At 49.8% G+C, this 20,618-nt stretch overlaps 1 protein-coding gene across 1 annotated transcript; it reads right to left on the reverse strand.

Moving 5' to 3' along the window:
* Positions 1-6,889: 6,889 nt before the first annotated feature.
* On the reverse strand, positions 6,890-12,460 carry gpr61 (G protein-coupled receptor 61). The gene is made up of 2 exons (XM_029249810.1): positions 12,387-12,460; positions 6,890-8,779 (listed from the first exon to the last, which is right to left on the reverse strand). The coding sequence occupies exon 2, from the start codon at positions 8,491-8,493 to the stop codon at positions 7,084-7,086; it is 1,410 nt and encodes a 469-aa protein (XP_029105643.1). The 5' UTR covers positions 8,494-8,779; positions 12,387-12,460; the 3' UTR covers positions 6,890-7,083.
* Positions 12,461-20,618: the final 8,158 nt, after the last annotated feature.

Consider the following 20,618-nt stretch of genomic DNA (forward strand, 5'->3'; position numbering starts at 1 on the left):
GGGATGATGGAGGAGAGCAACAGCAGACACTGAATTCCACATGGCTGATGGGCACTGTGTGTCTCCGCAGTCAGGAGGCTCCTCTTTGTTGCGTGCAGATCATGGTCCAGGGCGAGCAGCTTCAGAGCTTTGGTGACTGTGTGCTGAGCTATGAGGGAATCGCTGAATGGAAATGTGCACCAGTGCGAAACAGACACTCATCTCTCACTGTGACTGGAGTGGGAAAATTTCTCCTGCACCGCCGGGGAACTGGCAGAAACCTCAGGTTGGGTAAAAACGACCTCTGACCTCTAGAACCCTGCAGTGTGTTACCATAACCATCTTGGTTCATTCACCCGAAGGCCAGAGATTCAGGCCAGTGTGTAGAGCTGTGAAAGAAGTGAACTTTTCTCACGATGCGAGTGCTCAGAGTCACAGATGAGCCCCCTCGTCATGCCCACTACGTACATTCACCTTTATGTGGTGGGCCCTGTCCCACTTTAGGACTATGAGCAGATACAGTAGGGCTTTTTCAACTCAATGTGATATTCGCCACAGGATAATGTATATGCCATACAACCTCTACTATACATGTTGTTTTTTATTTGCAAATTATAAAGTGGGAAGAAAAATCCTCATTGATCCTAAATTTGTATAAATTATCTATGAGTTCCACTGTCCACATTGCGCTGGCGTGGCCAGAGGAGTGCACTGATTTGTGGCTAAGGATCCATGGCAGATGCTACCCTGTACCCACCCACTTTAAGTACTTGTAATGACTCCTGGTTCCTTCATATTGACGCCTCATTTTGCAAGTGTGTTGTTTGCAAGTGTACGAAGTGGAGGGGAGTAGCAGCACTTTACCTTTAGCTTTAAATGAATGACAGGCTGTGGAGAATTAGAAAGCAGCCCAGTTTTTCTCTCTCTCTGAATTGTTTTTAAGTAGACTGCTATCCAGGGAGGGGGCAGGTGGCCAACTGGCCTCGGTCAGTCCAGTTAACGTTCCGATTAACCTTGGCCCCTTGACCCCCCGATTAACCCCAGAGGTTTATTCTTTTATGTTATTTTCTCCACTTTACTGTCAATCTTGAGTTTTTGTTTTCCTCTCCTCCACTGCTTGCCGGTCACTTCAACACCACTTAATCTACTCTCTGTTACCTTTAACTATGTCGGTTTTGGCTGTATTTCACATATTTATGGACAAATTTAAATAATTCTATTAAATCAATGTGTTGGCCTGTCATTTGTTATTTGTTTTATCTGCAACGCATGAAAGAGCTCTCTGTCTGCCTTCAGGACCCAGGACAGAGTGCTATACCGCAGTAAATTGTTGGGTCGTGTATTGATCAGTCGAGCCCTGCTTGGGGTGCCCTGCGATGGACTGGCGTCCCGTCCAGGGTGTTTCCCGTCCCCCTTCAGCCTTGCGCCTTGTGTTTCCGGGATGGGTTCCGTATCGCCGCGACTCCGCTCAGGACAAGCGGTTGCTGACATTGGTTGCTTGGTTGTATTGATCAAGAATTTGAGCTCCTGCAATGTGCGACTAACTTCACCTTAGCTCACGTATTGTACGTGTTGTACTCATACCTTCCGTATTTCCTTAAGTGGTTCCTCTTGCTGAAATAATACTTTGGAGGAGGGGGCTGTTTCCGTTACATATACTGTATACTCACCATCCATTTTGCAGCAATTTGCTTTAATGAAGGATGTCGCTGAGGACAGGAGATACTGCATGGCCTACTGATCTGTCTGATGTAGTGGACTAATCATCCCCTCGAGTGACCGCCTTTCGGCTAACTTGCGTGAAAACACACTCACTCCGGTGTAAACTGTCTCACGCTGGACCAAGAGGCTCGAGATGACTGAAACCCAATGGAATATGATTACACTTCATTACACACATAAACACTCTAAAGCAACCTATTAAAGTTTTTTGATTGTTTATCACATTGTACACCCAAAAGGCAAAATGGCATCTTCTTCACTGACAGTGATACTGATGGTGATCATTAATGAATAATACGTATGAGAGTGTTTGCGATTGGGGTAGAGTGTGGAATAGCGGTTGGGGACTCACACTTTGTCATCTAAAGGTCCCTGGTTTGAATACCCCCTCCTGCTGTAGTACACTCGAGTAAAGTACTTAACCCTGAATTGATACGGTGAAAATACACTGCTGCATAAGATGCAGTCTGAAAGTGCATTGTAATGAATGGAAATAGGACATCCACTTAGCAGAGATTTGCCAAAGGGAACATTTCACAAAACGAACGGCGCTCATTAAGTGGATGCTGAGTGTACTTATTTACTCCGTTACAGTAACGTCATTAAAACCTTTGAGTAAATATCAAAATGCCCACAAATATGTAATTATGTTGTTTGTTTATCTGTGTGGGGGATGTGTGTAGGTGTCTCTTTGTGGGGGGGGAGGTGGTGTGTGTGTGCGTGTGTGTGTGTGGTTGTAGGTGTGAGTGGGAGGTGCATACGCATGTGTGTCTGAAGGTTATTGAGACAAAACAGTTAATGTGCGAAATGTGCTCATTCTCCCAGTCGACAGCAGATCCGGCCTTTATGCGTGCAGTGGAGTAACAGCTGTAGCCACACAGAATAAAGTTCCGAACATACAGTGCCGCTCGAAACTATGCGAACCCTCGTGTCCCTTAGTTTTACTGCAAAATGGTTGTTTATCGAGAAGCAGCCTTTCTCGTGTGACATAACAGGTGCGTAATGCCCAATTCCATATGTTGCTTTTGACGAAATATGTGTGTAGTAGAAACACACAAGCGGTGCAGGTGCAAAAAACAAGTGAACCTCAAGCGTCATTGGTTAGACCAAGTAGGTAAGTGGAATCGGGGTGTAAATCATAGCAATTTATTAATTTTATATGTTTACTTTAACATCTAAGTTTTAGATTTTGTAAGCGTATTTTAATATTTAATACAAGAAAAATGACCATCTCTGTAGGGTTCACATACTTACAAGCAGCGCTGTAATTATTTCCATAAATGGTTTCTATTCCCATCCGAAAGACACCCAAAAAGCTGCCTGTTTCAGGGTGTACTGTCCTTAAAAATGTTCCCACAACAGTTAGTAAAACAAGGCCACACACACACACACACACACACACACACACACACACTTCAGCCCAAATGCTGGCACACACATCCTCCTAACAGACGCACATATTCACATAGAGAAATATCCGCGCACGTACACTCTCATGCTCTTATCCTAATTACTTCTGTTTGTGTTTTAATGGGGGAAACGGAAAGATACATAATAAATGGCATAGAAAGGTAATATATCACAAAGGACTCAGGGAAGGAAAGAACCGACAAGGAGGGATTGACAACAAATAATCCATTTATCCTAAGTAATAAATTACAAATAAATAAATACAGAGGAGAAATAAATAGGAAATGTGTTTCTTTCTTTAAGAACAGTTCTTTCACAAGCCAACCATTTTTTTACAAACCCTCTGGCCACAGATGAGCTTCAGGTCTAACAGAACTATTGCGCATTTACCGGTGTGATTGTGGTACTCTGCAGCATCCTGTACTCCTTTGAAGCCTGCTGCTCCATCTTACATGTGTGTGACATCATCGTGACCTTGAGCGATGGCTAAGGTCAGCTAAGGACAGCGTTTACAGACCGACTGATCCCAGCCGAAAGATCTCCCGTGAATCCAGTGCAGAGACGCGGGTGTGGAAAGAAATGTGCTGAAATGCCCATGCGGATCTGTGTGCGCTGCGTGTCGGCGGCGCACCTCGGCACCTCTGAGCTACGAGACGGAGTGCGAAGGAAGCAAACATGTCCGTCCAGCCGAGTTCGTACGCGTGTGAGTTTGAGCGTGTGAAGTATTGGCACGCTCTTGCGCTGCGTTCCTGCTCACAACAGCCCGTGGTTTCTCCAGCATGGGACAAAAAGAGCTTAAGAACTCGGGAAGGTGGTCCCTTGACTTTAACACCCAAACCTGTCTTGATCATACATTTCCAAGCATAGTTCACATTCAAGATTTGCATGCTGTTGCTTTCAGAGTAACCGCCCCATTGGTACAGATGTTCCCACCAAGGCTGGACGTCCTCAGGCTATAATATCTTTATGATAGAAGCTTGGAATGCCATCAAACCTCCTTCCTTTAGTATTCGTTCTCATTTCTGGGAACAGAGAAACATCATCATGCGAGGCAAAGTTGGGTGACTACGATGGATATGGAATTGCAGGAGGGCTTTTTTCCACCACAAGCTTTGAGAAAATGCTCAATGGTTTCTGCATCATAGCAGAGCCTTTCGCACACTGCTGCCTCTAGTCCAGAGGTGTTGGCTGAAAAGAAAGAGATTTGAAGACCTTCCAGTGACAAGTCTAAGAACTTTTTGACTGCAACTCATACGTACGTTTACACTTTTGAGAAAGCTGTCTTTCCGTGCAAAAGTATGTGTGCGAGGAAAGTCGTAAAGGTCAGTACACACACCTATCTGCATTGAGCGGAAGGCTTCTGTGACAATGACCTGTGACCAGTACACAGCAGATTGTGCAGTAGTTCAGCATCTCGACTTGCGACCAAGCGACCGAGACCCCGTTTGATCAACTGCCACTATATCTCTGACAGACCTGCCCCCTGGAAACAGGTGTCTCCAGAATCTGGGAACCTCACGTGAAATATTGTGACTGGTTTGGGAAACCGATGTCCTCCTCAGAAGCTCTCAGTTAGGATCAGTGTGTGCAATTTGATCTAAATCGCTCCGCTCCCTTTTTGATTCACTTTATGCTAGTCTGAGCGTTACCTCAGTACTGCACGTTTAGATGCCAAAAGGTCAAGAAGTGTGAATAGCCTGAAAACAAGAACAGACACGAGGCACCAGACACGACCGAACAAGAAAATCGTGACTGCTAAATCTCCTGTTTGTCCACTGCTCTCCCTAGCCACCCTCTGTCTTAACACTCGGTCCACACCTGTGGGATTGCGGAGACAGCATGAGAATGGTGGGGTGGGAGGGGGGGACGACAACACATACAGGGACAACAGGGAGTGGGAGAAGAGTCGAGAGAGACCAGGGAGGAAGTGGGTGCGAACGATGTAACTTAGCGTCAAAATGGAAATTGATTTCAAACATACGTTGTTACCTGTGCTGTCAGCGTGTGCCAGATCCTGTCTGGCTTTACATGGCACTGTTTATTGTTTAGTCTTTTTCGAACTTGGGAAAAGGTGCGGATGAAAGGCAAATCCTCCCAGCTGATGGGCAGAGAAGCGTTGGGCACAGGCATTCGAGACAGGTGCACACACTGCCTACATGCTGGGCTGTGTGGTCACAACAAGAGGGAGCTGCTTACAGCAAAACAGGGGGCCACGCAGAGGCCACTGTTTACCCGTAAACTGCGGGACAGTAGTGGGAATCTCTGACTACTGTACCACCGCTCCCAGCAGAGACCCCGGCCCAGACCGCACCGCTCTTGGCACGCAAGCCACTGAGAGCAGATGTTCAGCACGCTCTGACCCCGGGGCCTGACCTCACCATACCGGCTCCAGATTCTCTACCCATAGGAAAACTGAAGAGCAGCAAAAACAAAAAACAAGGTATATTCTGATATGTAATCCTAATTTGCTGTAGTTTGCCCTGGCTATCTTTGGTACAACCAACATCATCACGTTGCAGAAGATTGAATATGAATCCATTTCCAAAATCCAGGGGGATATTCCCTGTAATTTCAGCATTGGCCTGCATTTCAAAAACAGCGTCTCTTAATGTCATGGAATTGCGGAGGACCGTCGCGAAAGCACGAATGCGCCGCGAACATGTGCTGTTGGGTGACACTGAAGCGCACGGCGACAAAGCAGCGATTGTGAGACCCTGCTGACTTGTTCCCTTCGCAGTATCTAACCCAGCGATGTGTTAATGTATTCTGGGAGAATTTAAAAATACACCCAGGCGTTGCTCTCGTTACTATAAATAACACCGTCGGCGGTACTGTCAGAAACCCTAAATAAGCCTGTTGATGATAAACATTTTAATTAGGCAACCTTCGGAAGCAGTAGTCAAGCACACGTTCTTCCCGTCTCCTGAGAACAACAGCAAACACCGAAGTACGAGTTTGTGAGGAGCTGGTGAGGGGCAGTTTGGAAGTGCTGGAAGAGTGTGAGCTCACAGCACCCCATACGGCAATGACTCCCCTTGTCCCCCCAGTACTGTTAGCGTGGCATGCTGTGGAGGTCATCTCCCACTTGCCCGAAGTGGACGCCTCTCTTGCCCTACATTACAGCTCTTTCGAGGAGCAACAGGTGCTTCAGATGGGGAGCCGGTGCCTCGAGGTCGGAGCCTCACAGACACAGACTGAGGAACAACGAAGACATGTGGACGGAGCCATAATGGAATGTGTCCTCCTATCTACAAAGAGCACACTTACAGTGGTACAGTAGCATAAAAAAAACAGAAAGAGAACGTATGCTAACGCCTGTTAGCGTGGCTCCAAAGGCCAGCGGTATTGTTACAATTGTGCGGCTGATTGTCGGGAAGCGACGGTCTTCTGATGCACTGGCTGGTCACGAGCCCACACACAGACAGACGAGGCTGTTCTGCGTTGTGTCACGCGCTAAAGCTCGCCTGGATTGTCAAGTGCAAACGGGTTGGCTTCTCACTTTCTTCCTCAGACAGGGTGCAGCTCCGATAAAGCACACTAATATGGGAAGTGGAGCGAAACCATAAAACAAAACCTATCGGGGAAGAGAGTTCTCAGTTGTAGGGCTGTTTTATCTTTCATTACTGAGCTTCTTGCTCGACCCTAACCGTGAAGTACATATGCAACACTGTCCTTTTCCCACACCGCACCCCAAACTCTACAGGAGCAGAAGGTAAACCCAACCTAAATGACCATCGGCTACAGCTATGACACATCATGCCATAGAGATGTTGGCGACCCTGAACTGGCAAACTGCCTCTGTATTTCTCCAGCTCTCGGAGCTCAACTCAAACCGACACAATAACATCCACAGCCACATCTGGGCCTCAGCAGAAAGAGGCAATATCGGAGATACAAAAATAATCGACGACCCGAGACCTTCTGTTTTTGAGCCAGTGTGCATGTGACCACCTTCAGACAACGAGGTCTCCCTTAGAGCTCTCGTTTGGTGGGGGGCATTGTTCTGATGCAGCTGTCTGAGAGTATAAGGTCATTATTCAGGTGGTGGTGCTCCATGAATTCCGAAGTCTCCTCCACGATCTGGCCAGGGATGCGGAAGTCAACAGCTACAGCCTCCTGGGGTGGTGGGTCACTTGCAAGGGGAGCCGCATTGTGCCGGTGCTCCACCTTTGGACTGGAGGCGCCAAGGGAGCTGCGGGGCTCCAAGTTGCAGCCAGTCCCCTGAAGGAACTGCAGGAAGTTCTCCTCGATAGAGGCTTCCCGACTGGGCAAGCCATCCTCCTCACTAGGTCCCCCATGTTTGAAGAAGCAGGCCAGATGCTTGCCCAGTTCCTGCCTTATCTGTCGGTTAAGGCAACCGTAGAAGAACGGATTGGAGGCAAAGCAAAAGTACCCAATCCAGGTAACCACCTCTTCTAGCTGGGCCAAGGAGGCGGGTGGGGTGGATGCTAGCCCAGTGTACAAGTGGAAGGAGAAATAGGGCAGCCAGCAGCAGAGGAACTGACCCCCAACGGCCACCAGCACAACTGCTGCCTTCCCGCCGTTGAAGGTCCTCTGCGGCGTTGCGCGGGGCCCGCCCCCCGAGCTAGCCACCATGGTGGAGCGGCTGCTGAGAGACTCGGAGCGCTGACGGGGTGTGTCCACCCAGGTGGGGAGCGGGCCATGCTGCATGGCTGCCACCCGCGCCACCTTGAACATGTTACAGTACACCACCAGGATAATGAGCACTGGGCACAGGAAGTACAGCAGGGTGAAGAGGACCATGAAGATGGTACGGTTGGAGCCGCCGGTCCAGTGCAGCGAGCAGTGCCCGCGAACCTGTGGCGTTGCTGGCGTGGGCACCACCTCTGTGCCCTGGAATGCCCATCCCAGCAGGGGCAGAGCAGACATGACAATGGCTTTGATCCAGATGCCCACCAGCACAGAGGCCACCAGCCCCAAGGTCATCTTCACCTCATAGCGCATGGGGTGCACCACGTAGTAGTAGCGCTCCACATTGATGGCGGAGATGGAGAGAATGGCAGCGCTCACCAGGCACACGCTGAGGCAGAGGTAGCTTCGGCAAAGGGCTTCGCTGGAGAAGGCCCGGTCCGACAGCATGCCCAGTGGCATCAGAATCAGTGCCGCCAGCAGGTCCACCAGACACAGGTGGAACACGAAGGCAAACTTGCGCAACTGTGGTGTCTTGACAATGACCGCCATGACGGCCACATTGCCCACCACTGCCAGTAGGTCCATGAGGAGCATAGCGAAGAGGGCAAGGGACTGAGCGAGTGTCCCAGCCTGGGGTGGGGCTATGCCTGAGGCGTTGGGGGGTGGGGCTGTCTGGAACCGGGGGCCGGCATGGGAGGAGTTCCACGACGAGACAACGGCTGGCTCCATGGAAGGGCGGGATGAGATGAGCAGAACGTGCTCCTCACAAGCCCATCATCCATGCTTCCCAGCCTGTGGGCAGGACAGGGGCGAGAGACCAGAGGCTGTGGGTCGAGGGCTGTAGAAACCACCGTCAGGCACTCCGCGCAGGACACGACATCGCGAGGGACCTCGAAGAGAGATGCTGATCCAGGCTGGACTCCACGTTGCCCATGAGTGCAGGAATGAAAGGGTTTCGTCTCTGCCGTTGGCGTTTCATTCTGGGACTGTTTGCTCCTTGTGTCCAGCAGCTAACCTGCAAGGAGAAAGAGAGGGTGTCACACCTTGGACAGATCACACACAATAGGGTGAAGGTCCGACGTTGGACAAGCGTAGTTTTTCACCGCCTGCCCCTCCAACAACCAGTGCCTGCGCTACCATTCAGTACCGGAAAGATTCTACGTAATCAGTTTATCCTTATTAAGTTTTAATGAAAGTTATTTATGAGCATTATTTAACACATATGACAGTTATTTAAGGGTGATATGTTGCAGGGAGCCAAAGCGACCAGTCAGGTTCTTTGCAGGGATTCATCAAAGCTCCTCTTAGCATTTTCTCTCAGTAACACCACGTTTCCAGGAAGTTGCCTCGCAGCGAGGAGTGCCACTCTGTCCCCGTAGCACAGCGGTGCCATCCGTCACTAGCAGATCTGCAGGACAAAGGCATGAAGCCTCCATGTACTGTGCTCAGATGCTAACTTTCTCGAGGGAATTCAAGGGAGTGCGCGGAAATGCGGTTAACCGCAAAAGGGCGCAGATTATGTATATTATGTTGATGCTTCCTCTGTCCAAGGAGGCGAAAAAAGACAGGAAGGTACACTCTTTCCGTTGAGTGAGTGTGTGCGAGCATCTCTCGAGGAGTATGCCCAGTTATTCCGGTTAATGTTTTTACCGAGAACGGTCACGAGCCCACATGCTCCGGGTCTCACTGCGCCAAACTAACGGCATATGGTAATTGTGGTGCGGGTTCGAGGGACATCTGGGAGTATTTTACACTCATTCACATGTACTTTGTCTCCCCACAGAATTTAGGAAAATTTAAATGTTACATTTCACCAAGAGACTGAATAACATGAAACTAAATAGTTTAATGTTAAATTTGTGCTGCTGGGGGATGCTGGAGAGCGAGACCTCGAGGCCGGGAGCTGGAGCAACCTGTTTACTGTTGCAAACTCGTAACCTGTCGGCGCAGCGACTACAGTGAACCGGTGCACAGCTGGTGCTCACACTTCACCATCTGAGTGTGATGAACTCGCTGACCCTGCAGACAGCCATCCCTGCCGATATTTTCCCTCATGTGCTCTGCTGCCAAACCGTCACCTGACCACCAGGCTGCCACCTTTCCAAGTCGCTTACCAAAGAGGAACATTCACCCTGCACCTTGGTGGCATCAGTGCACCAGTGGCACTGCACTGTCAGATGTACTCGCGCTGCAATGGGGATTCGAGGCCACAGACAAGAACTCAGATCTCGGTAAGCTGGATAGATGGGATGGGACCCAACACAGAAGGGTTCTGCTGTTCTGTTTCCTTCTTGAAACACTGACCAGGCATTCAGGGATCCGGGCGCCGCTGAAAATGGGTGCAAAAGCAAGGAAACGCGCAGCAGCTGGCGAGGAGGGAGGTAAGAAGTCGGTGGTGAAGAGTCGCTCTTTTTCCTGAAGCAGCTCGCAATTTTCGGAACACTTTCACCAACTTTTCACAGCTTGTTATTTACAGAGACATTTCACGCAAAGTGCTTCTGCTCGGAGGAATAACGGCCGTTCTTTCGGAAGGAGAAAACGATGCGGTCGCATCCCCTCTTGGCCGTCTCGCACGCTCTCCTGCGGACCGGCTGGGGAGCCCCTGTGTTCGGTGGGGTGTTGAAACCACTCCCTCCCACCCGCAGGAACCACCTCCTGTGTGGACTTTAACGCAACAGCACACCTGTTCTGACCACACCTGCCTTTCTCGAAGTGCAGCTAATCAGGAACGAGATAAACTTTTTCCCGATTTGTTCACATACAGCATAACATATGCCAATGATGTACTATGGTGAAAGGTGTGTTACCGTGAAGGTGAGACATTTAGACGGTCATGTTTGAAGCAACTTTGAAGTTAAATTCATGTAAGTTTAACAGTGTTTCCTGATGCTCAAATGAGCGTGAGGCAGCTTGGCGGGTCGACCTGTCACATCTAGTGGGTTCGAGTCTGACCTGTGACCCCAGCTCTCTGAGAGGACTTTGGGCGTTGATCCTGATTTCCCCCTACATCCCGAAAGCCAGGTGATGTGAGGTGAACTGGTGATGTTTTGGTTTCAGTGAGTGAAAATGGATAAACGCTTTTTTTTTCCACAAAAAAGGCCTAGGTGGACAAATGCTGAGCGACAACAATTGCAAAAAAGTTGACTGTTTTTTGGCAGCAAGTGGCAGAGAAGGTCAGGAAGGTTGGGAAACCAAAAAAGCATCTCACCTCCCTGTCCCGAGAGGCCTTGCCGTACCCTTGAGCTTGAGTAACTGGGACAGTAAATGATCATAGTGGCTCCTGGCAGAGCTGAGCGACGGGAAGAAATGGACGGAAACGTGGGAGAGGACCGGCTCTTTTTCACACAAACTGCGCGCCTTGAAAAGCTCTACGAGTCGCTGTAGATAGAGGTGTTTTCTAAGCAGCGAAAAACATAAATAACGTCGAGGTCGAGCTCCCTGCGGGCCCATACCAGCGCGGTGACCCTGGAGAGCCACACACCCTTACTGTCAACACCGTCAGCCCGCCTACACCGCTGTCCTCTCGTCTGTTTATCGGTCAACTTTCCCTCGGCCCCAGAGGACGTCTTAAAGTCAGCGGGGGACTTGTCGATAAGACGCCCGGCTTGACCGGTCCAGCTCGGCCGAACGCTAACACTCAGCGCTCAGATGAACTCGATACGAGTGCTGACATTTCATAGCGATTATGCCGATGGACGTTCTTATGAAGCATCCCAGGTGAAGTGTGTTGTTGAGGCAGACAGCCGCGCTCTTGAACCTGCGACCCTCCACTCACTCGTGCTGCTCCCTGCAAACAGCTGTGTCGCCGGGACACAGACGCAGCTCATGCGACGGCGACCGACAGCAGTCCTGTTTCCAGAGTCTGTGGCGCTGGCACACCATGTCAAAGACACCGTTTCCAGATCCTTCTCAGCCCTACCGTGAGCTACTCATCTCAGACATTTACAGATGTGCCTGCGGACTTACATAATCACCTTACATCTCATTCCGACAAGTTGGGCTCCCGCCGGCACCTCCGGAGTCCGAAGGACGTTTTTCAGCATACGGCGAGCAGCACGGCGAAGGGCTTCCTTCACCGCTTCCTTGACATCCCCCCGAGCTGGAGACAGCGTTTCACTGCTCATTAGCTGTTACCAAGACAGGAAGAGTAGAGGCTCCCGACCCAGCAGAGGCTTCGCATTGCGGACTGACAAGTTCCCCGGCCGCTTTCCTATCAGCGAACACCCTGCCAGGCCACGGTACCCTTCTCTACCAGATTCGGTGCATGAATCTCATCTGCACATCGAGGCAGCGGAGAGCACGGCCGCCTGCGTGCACCCAGCCTCCAAAACACCTCCTACCCCAACGTGGGTCGCTGCTGCCTCCCTGCACCACAAGCAAGTGTACCGTATCCCCCACCCCCAGTCTCTGTCCAACAACCCTAGTTCCTGTCTGGCGGCTCAAAGGCTCCTTACCCTGCTCATTTCTACGGACACGCATGCAGACACACACACACACACACACACACACACACACACACCTTCAGGTAGCTCTGCTGTCCAGCTTCAGTGTCCCTTTCCAAGGAGAGCTGTCTCTGTGGGGGAGGTAAGGAACTGCGCTGCTCCGTGGACGAGGTGACCTACCTGGTGCACAAACGTCCCCGGCTGCAGCAGGTGAGGATCAGCACCCGCGTCCTGGCTTGTGCCCGAAAGGGGAGATCCACTGTTGTCTCTCTGCCCGGCCTTTTCGCCCACCCTTGCCCCCCTTAACCCCCGCCCCCCCCCCACCCCCACCCCCCACCCCCCAGCACGTGCACACGCCCCTCTGTTTCCACCCCTCAGCTCTGCACCGGGCCGGGCGCCGGGTCCTCGGGAAGGCCGTCGCGATCGCGCCACGGAATGGTGAGGGATACGGCCCCGGCGAAAGGAGAGGGGGAGAGAGAGAGAGCGACGAAAAGAGTGCTCCTCTCCTCCTGCCCCGCGAGCCGCACACGCGCGCGCATACACACACGCCGCGCTCACACGCGCAGACACGCGCGCGCTGGCTTCCTCACACACGCTCGGCGCGACTGCGGAGAGCCGCCGAGAAGCCAAGAAAGCAGGCTAGCGGCACCCTGCGCTGTGCCATCCTCTGGGTCCTACTGCCCCCAGCAACCATCTCACCTCCCTGGCCCTCGCCACATCCCTCCCCCGATCCGCTTCACAGGCTCGGGTAAAGGTCAGCAGGACTCCTGAGCAGCGAGCAGGAGCATGGAGAACGTGTCCACATCCTCTCCACCTTCTCCCTGAACCCAAGCCTCCCTGCATACCTCCTTAATCTGGCTGGAGGCTCAGAACAACAATCCTCCCAGAGCCTTTTCACGAGGGTGGATTATTTGTGCAGAGTGAAATAAACCAAAACAGAGTGTGACAATCACACGGAATCACAAAAATGTGCGTGAGGACCACCACGAGGCTCTCGGTCTGGATGCTCCTGGGTACCACACTGCTGCACCACAGCTTTGCCCGGGCACTGACACCTGTGGCTGGCTCTGTCAAAGGCCTCACTGGGATCTGTGCAGCATATCTCTTCTCTGCGGCTGCCCCACATCTTCATGTGTGGAAAGGAACGGAAGCGCACATGGCGTGCACCGCGCATCCGCTTGGCTGTTGCTCAGCACTAATCCATGCGTCGTGACTGCATCAGCTGCGCTCCCATCCTTGCTGCGAACGGCTGCTCTGTCTGGGTGGTACAGAGTGCCCCTGCAAGGCGAGAGGGGTCCCCCTTGCACAGCACGTCCTGTTTACACCATTACAGCATGATGGTTTTCAAAGGAACTCGTGACCTCTGCTGTGCTCCAGGTCGCAGGGCTAGACCCAGAGGCCCCAGACACAAAGCATGTGCACAGTTTGGAGAAGTCAGTGTGTAAGCTCAGAAGAACAATTACCTGGTTCCCACACACACACACACACACACACACACACACCCCATCATCAGATCCTGACAGCTGTGGTATTATTGGTTAACGAAAGGCACTTATGATCAGGAGGCAGGAATACAAGGAGACTTGCTGTTGTACCCTTGAGAAATAGGTACCAGGGAATAGAGCTGCTGTGTTCAGATCTGAACATTGCAGGTTTGAATCCCACCTACTGCCATAAGGCCCTTGATCAAAGTATTGCCTTCATTACTCTAGTAAGAATGGTCCAGCTCTATAAATAGGTGAATCATTGCTAAGCTGCTCTGGAGAAAAGTGTTGGTCGAATGTAAATGTCCATAACATTAATAAAATAGCCAAAGTGTCACAAGTCATTCTGGATCAACTTGTCATCAGATCATCAGAATAAAACAATAACAAAAGTTGCCCTGTGATAGAGTGTGGTATCCTGGGATTGGCCCCAGATTTCCACAACCTGCCTGTTGTAGGAATGGATGGATGGATGGATGGATGGATGGATGGATGGATGGATGAAACGACAATACGATGTGTTACAGTTGCAGCCTGCTTGATGAACAGTAAAACAAGGATCATTGAGGATGACCCGTCATAATCTGTTATGATGCTCAATGACAAGATGTTGTCTGACATGTTACACTCTCACAAAAGGAACATGATACAGAAAACTAAGAATGGAAAGAGAGTGGTACAGCGGTGTCGCTTTCACGTGGCAGGATGCGTGTCCTTTATGACTTCTCTCATTAGCGCAGCCCTCTTCAGCTCTCTGCCTTTCCTCTGGCCAGCCAATCAATCGGTGATCAATCAGATCTGCTGATGACATCATGAGGTCGCAGCACCACTGGTTGAGTCAACTGGGACATTGAGAGCAGGCACTGGGTGCATTGGCTCAGTACAGATCTAGTTCCTCCTTCCCATGAATCAAGTGGGACCTGTATGTCAGGTGTCCATCCAGTCTGCTCTACTGGCAGTCGTACTGATGACTTTTCAGAGCGTAGTATGAAGAGGCTGCTGGAATAGCAATGGTCAAGTTGTGTCTTTTCTGTCCACCTTTGTGCCAGATGTCATTTCTGACAGGTTTCTCTTTTGTGATGTAAGAAGCTCCAAACAAGTGAAGACATTCTGGTCCAGTACATATCTCAAAGGTGAAAGGACAGAAATCCTTCTCTAACTGCTTTTTGTGGGGGTAGTATTTTCTGTCTTTTTACAGGAAATTGCATGTTTACACAATAGCCATAACATCACCTGGTTTATTCAATCCAAAATTTTGCTGATCGCTAACTGGTTTTAGGAAGTTATTTTTGTCTATTTTACGTCTGAAAGTGTGGAATAAAGAAAGTTCTCAAGAGCACAGAATGAAGGCCCTTCAGACTTGTCAGTATATTTAAATCTGTGTTAAGAAGCAATGAGGATAAAATGAAACGGTTCTCCACCTTTTATGAACTTTACACCGCAGGATGTTCCACAGATATGAAGAAGATTGGCAAGATCTGGAATGAAGTTAGCTGGCTTGCCCAGGACCGCGAGGGCTGGAGGAGACACGTTGGTGCCTTATGCTCCACCTGGAGCAAAGAGGATTAAGTTAAGGATATTCACAATGTGTACAGCACAAAGTGCGTATGCAAAGGCATGTGTGTTGCTGCATTAGAGTCCAAAGTGGACGAACAGAGAAAACAAATGAACTGCAGACAGAACAATAACAGAAATTTTCCCCAAGACCATAAACTCTGTTTGCCCTTGAGCCAACTGCAGCTTCCCTTGGTCTCTGGCCATGAGAATCTGACAGCCACGCAACGGAAACCCTACAAGTATGTAGCAGTACAGCGGTCACTGTTCTCAGAGATGCAGAGTGCTTCTACACTACCAGTCAAAAGTGCGAGTGCACCTACTGGAAATTAGTCTTCTTCATAAAATTTTACACCCAGGTCGTTATTAGAAGTTTTCCTTCGCGACTTTGCCAGAGAGTTCTAACACAGTTCTCAGATGTATTTTGTGCTGGTATCTTGTTGAAGACTGAAAGACTATCTAACTGGCCATAACCATGATGGAGTGGCATGTCTCTGAAGAATACTTCAGTAGCCATGCTGATTGAGACTGCCATGGACTTGGTAAAGATCACCAATTGTGTGACCAGCAAATACCCGTAAATTATGCTGCCACCACCATGCTGGACGAAAGGAACCACACAGACACAGCTTATACACTCATCCTCTTACAAATATTTCACATTAACACCCACCACCCCTTAGGACCAAGTTTCACTTGTCACACGTCCAGTTTAACTGATGTCTTTATCTAAGGTAACTTACATCAATAGGATAGGACACAGGAAGAGAAAGTGTGTGTAAGGTTGCAAGGTAACAATTAGCTGATGATAGGCCAGGATCAGATATTTGCAGTTCTGAGAGATTCACACTGAGAGAGGTCATTAAGCAATTGAGGAGAGGAAAACAAAGAACCTCCTGGGTAGAAAGCTGGGAGAAAAGGAGTTACATACTCCCATGGCACCACATTTCCTTTATATCAAGTTGATTTGTTGTGTTACTGTCTCTCTCAACTGTAGATGGACAAGAAGGGGGGGCACAAAGGCTGGGAAGGAATGTGGCGAATCACCTGTGTTACAAATGAATGTGAGTGTGTGAGAGGAGGAGGTGGAAACACAGCATCTGTGTGCACGGGAGTCGAAGAGACGCACGCTCGCCTTTGTGTGAGACAGATGCTTCCAGTGTGCAACTTACTATGTGTGTGTGTGTGTGTGTGTGTGTGTGTGTGTGTGTGTGTGTGTGTGTGTGTGTGGGCATTTGAGCAATACTGTGTGGGTGTGCGTCCAACATAGAGTGTGTTTGGGTTGCCAGTGTGTGTCTGCTTGTGTGTGTGTGTGTGCACGCGCACGCTTGCATGTTTTTCAGGTGTTGAATAACGACAGAAATAGCAGATTCCTCCTCGCCTCTGCAGCACCAATCACAAGCTGCGCAAGTACAATGGTTTCCAGGGCAACCAGGAAAATAGACTCCCTCCTCCCACTCAGAAATAGCAAAGTGCAGCAACCTTGCTCGTCCACAGCTAATAATAACCTGCAATAAATACCAAACAGGGAACCCACAGATAACAGACTTGCATACACACACACACACACACACACACACACACACACACACACACACACACAGAGGCAGGTCCATCAGCATTTATCTCAGTGCCATCCATCTGCAGTCAGTGATATTAGCATCATGTATAACAGGCATGTGGAACATTCCAGTGGCATGACCCCAACACTGGGCTCTGGAACACCCCGCACTGATTTGCCTTGGATTACATGGGGATGCCACTGGGGGACAATGCAGGAGCATCTAGTCCCTCGTAGACCCACTGGTCTATAGGCTGCATACCGCAGAACGAAAAGTAGTCATGTCTTGGTGATTTTGTGTCTCTGAGTTTGGAAAAGACACATTGAATTGTGGATTGGCTCTGTTCTTGAAGATATAGAACAGGTTAGGAGCCAATGGATCATGTCAGCAGTCGCCATTTCTGCTTTGTGTCTCCAGCCTGGAAAGGATATTACAGAAAGAAAAAGTGGACTTGACAGTATCCCAACCTGTCCTTCACTGTACCTCACCTGTACCTCACAGTGACGGACTACCCATTGCTGAGCCTCCAGGTTCCTTCTCTCTGCAGTCACAGGATAAGGAGGATGGTGGTTTCACCTTCAAAAGACCCCGATTTTGTAAGGTGAAGTCAATGACCTCATGAGAGACTTGGAACTGCCAAAGAAGAAGACAGAACTCCAGCCCTCCAGACTGTAGCAGCGGAATCTACTTGTTCAAGTGTAGAAGCTTTGTGATGTTCCAAGACTTTGACTCCTTTTTCTTCCCGGAAGGTGACCTTGTAGCCTGTAATGGCATCGACAGACTGACGGCAGCCCTCACCATCAGTCATCACCCTGAAAAGTCGAGTCATTGAAGACTAAGTCTAAAGGCTGTTCCACTGCATGTTGGCAACAGGTTGCTTTCCATTCCAGTAAGTTATGAGATCCAGAAGAAGGAAACGTGATGACATGAAACAAATTTTTAAATATGAGAAATATCAGTGAGGCATCTTGAAGGTTGACACTATGTTTACTGGGCTGCAGACGGGCAGTATAACTGTTTTTTTTTTTGTGAACGGGATCATCGGGATCGGGATCGGAATTCTTGCTACACCAAGCGGGACCAGCCACTCGCACACTCATTGGAACCTCAAGCAAAGAATGTTTCTCCATCTTCCACTTGTCAGAAACAGGAAGATCTTGCTATTACCCTTACTCCTCAGACTGGGACTCATGGGAGAGCTTTGTTAAGGCTGTGGATAAGATAGGAGCCACTTTTCAGTAGTTTGGTGGCAAATTTCCAAAGCTTTGTGAAGTAAGAATCAAGAAGGGCATATTTCTTGGTCCATGTGTGATGTGTGACCTCCTTAAAGATGAGGAGTCTGACAGTTTGACCACGGAAAGGAGAAGACAGCTGTAATGCTTTACGGTCAGCAGCAACCAGTTTTCCAGGAAACTCCAAAGCTTACAACCACAGAGGTTTGGTGGAAAACCTACTGTTGTCCTTTCTACTGACGGACTGCAACACGTTTTTGAAGATCCATTTCCTCCATTCACACCTGGATTTCTTCTCAGCCACCCGCAGAGTGAAGTCATTGAGGATCACGGTGAACGCTTCCACCAGGATGTCTTGGTAATGGAGAAGCGCTCCTGGGGAATGGAGCCCATCATCGTTAGCAGACTCCTGTTGGACAGGAACAAGAGATGTTCCACAAGTTCAACACAAGAGAGGAGCAAAGAAGCATCAGTTGAACACAAGCGATGGCACTGCACAAGTGTGTTACTCTGAGCTGTATGTTCAGGAGATCCACACACACATCAAAAGTGAAACACCAGGCAATTGTGTTAATGCTCATGTTATTTTCCAGGATCCCAAAACCCAAATCTGTCAAAATTTGGAGACAGTGGACCGAGTCCACGTCACGCAGCACACCTCAGGGTTCAAGACAGGGAGCGAACACACGAGCGGTCACGCGAGAGCCGCCTCTTCCTCAGGACATCAGCGTGACAAACGACACACTGTCGTGCTGGGCAGAGGGCCGAGGGGCTGGAGGGTCCGGGGAGTCAGGGGCGGGGCTAGGGCCAGGGACGGCGAAGGACGCTGAGCCGCCACTATAATTGCCACCTCGTCGCTCTGCGAGGGCCTCATTAAACTGAGGAGCTGTACATTTCCAAGGGGTCGCACCGTGAACACCGGCTTCAATTAGGGCCGCGTTTTTGAGCGTTATGCTTTCATGTTTCCTTTGTTTGGCGCTCAGCCGAAGGAAGAAAACAAAAATAACGGACACACACTGCTCGCCAATTACACTGATTTACATTTGGGCACAAGTTTCCCTTCACAGAGCTTACATATCAATGGGGACACTCATGGAGAATGGAAAGGAGGGCTATTGAAAGCACATCTGGCTTTTTCAGGGTAAACATGAGGCCGTCTTCAACACAGCGCTGTCATTTTACCTCAACTGCTTCATTCTGTTGCACAGCAGCGGCAGAAGGGGCAGCAGGTGGCGTAGTTCTTAGAGTGCACCTTTTCCTTTGGAAGCTCTTGGGTTTGAATCCCATCTCATGCTGTAGTGCTATTGATAAAAATCCTTTCCCTGAATGACGAGGTTAAAATTACCCTCCAACATTGATAGGTAAATCAGGGTAAATATCTCAGTATACAATCCTTGCGTTGTAGGTCACCTTGAAGAAATGTGTCAAATAAAAAAATGTCGAGGTGGGAGGGGCCGCCGTAGCCCTGTTTATTCAGGTTACCATGGATACCCCGCACACACTACTTTACTCCATCTACACTTCCTATCCATGCTGAGTAGTAGTTTTAGTAAAAAATCTGTTGTGTTGTTGAAGTACAGGCGGCACGGTGGCACAATGAGTACTGCTGCTGTCTCACAACGCCTGGATGGTGCGAATGGATATGGGTTTCGATCCCTGCTCAGTCTGTGTGGAAATTGCATGTTCTCCCCGTGTGTGTGGGTTTCCTCCAGGTGCTCTGGTTTCCCCCCACAGTCCAAAGACATGCTGTTCAGGTTCTCCCATAGTGTGTGAGTGAGTGACAGAGAGAGTGTGTGTGTTCCACTGATGTATGGATGAGTGACCCATTGTACGTAAAGTATCTAGCAGTGTAAGTCACCGCGGTGAATAAGGTGTGTGGGCTGATGACACTACACAGAGTTCGTTGGAAGTCGGATCGATGTGTTCTCTTATAGCTCTTTGAAACGCTTTTGCACAAAATTGACACTTGAAGTGTTTACCTTGCCTCCTTTTCCCTCACATTTTGCAGAGCACTCTGAGCTACAGAATGCAACAGCGCTTCTTCCACGGTCGTGCGCCCAAGTCACCCTGCAGAGCGATCATGGCGACTGGTGACTTTCAAAGAAGACTCTTCGCCAAGTGAGCAGCCGCACAGGTCGGGGGAGAAGAGCGGTAGTGGTCGCAGTGTTGAAAGATGATGACGGCGGCCCTGGAGCTCCGTGTCGCATTGAATTATAGTGCCAGTGCAGTACTGAGCAGCTCTACTTCCCTCCTGGGATTCGAGCTCTGTGGTTCAGCACCTTATGTCATGTTGACATTGTTACCAATAAATAAGTAATCACTTAATTCAGAAAGATGTGTCTCTTGTAGGGGGTGCGGTGGCGCAGTGGGTTGGACCACAGTCCTGCTCTCCGGTGGGTCTGGGGTTCGAGTCCCACTTGGGGTGCCCTGCGACGGACTGGCGTCCCGTCCTGGGTGTGTCCCCTCCCCCTCCGGCCTTACGCCCTGTGTTCTGAAAATGTGTGTGTGTGTGTGTGTGTGTGTGTGTGTGTGTGTGTGTGTGTGTGTGTGTGTGTCTCTTGTATAAAAGTGACCGAAAGG

This window comes from Scleropages formosus, chromosome 2 (assembly GCF_900964775.1).
Source record: "Scleropages formosus chromosome 2, fSclFor1.1, whole genome shotgun sequence".
NCBI classification, from domain to species: domain Eukaryota; kingdom Metazoa; phylum Chordata; class Actinopteri; order Osteoglossiformes; family Osteoglossidae; genus Scleropages; species Scleropages formosus.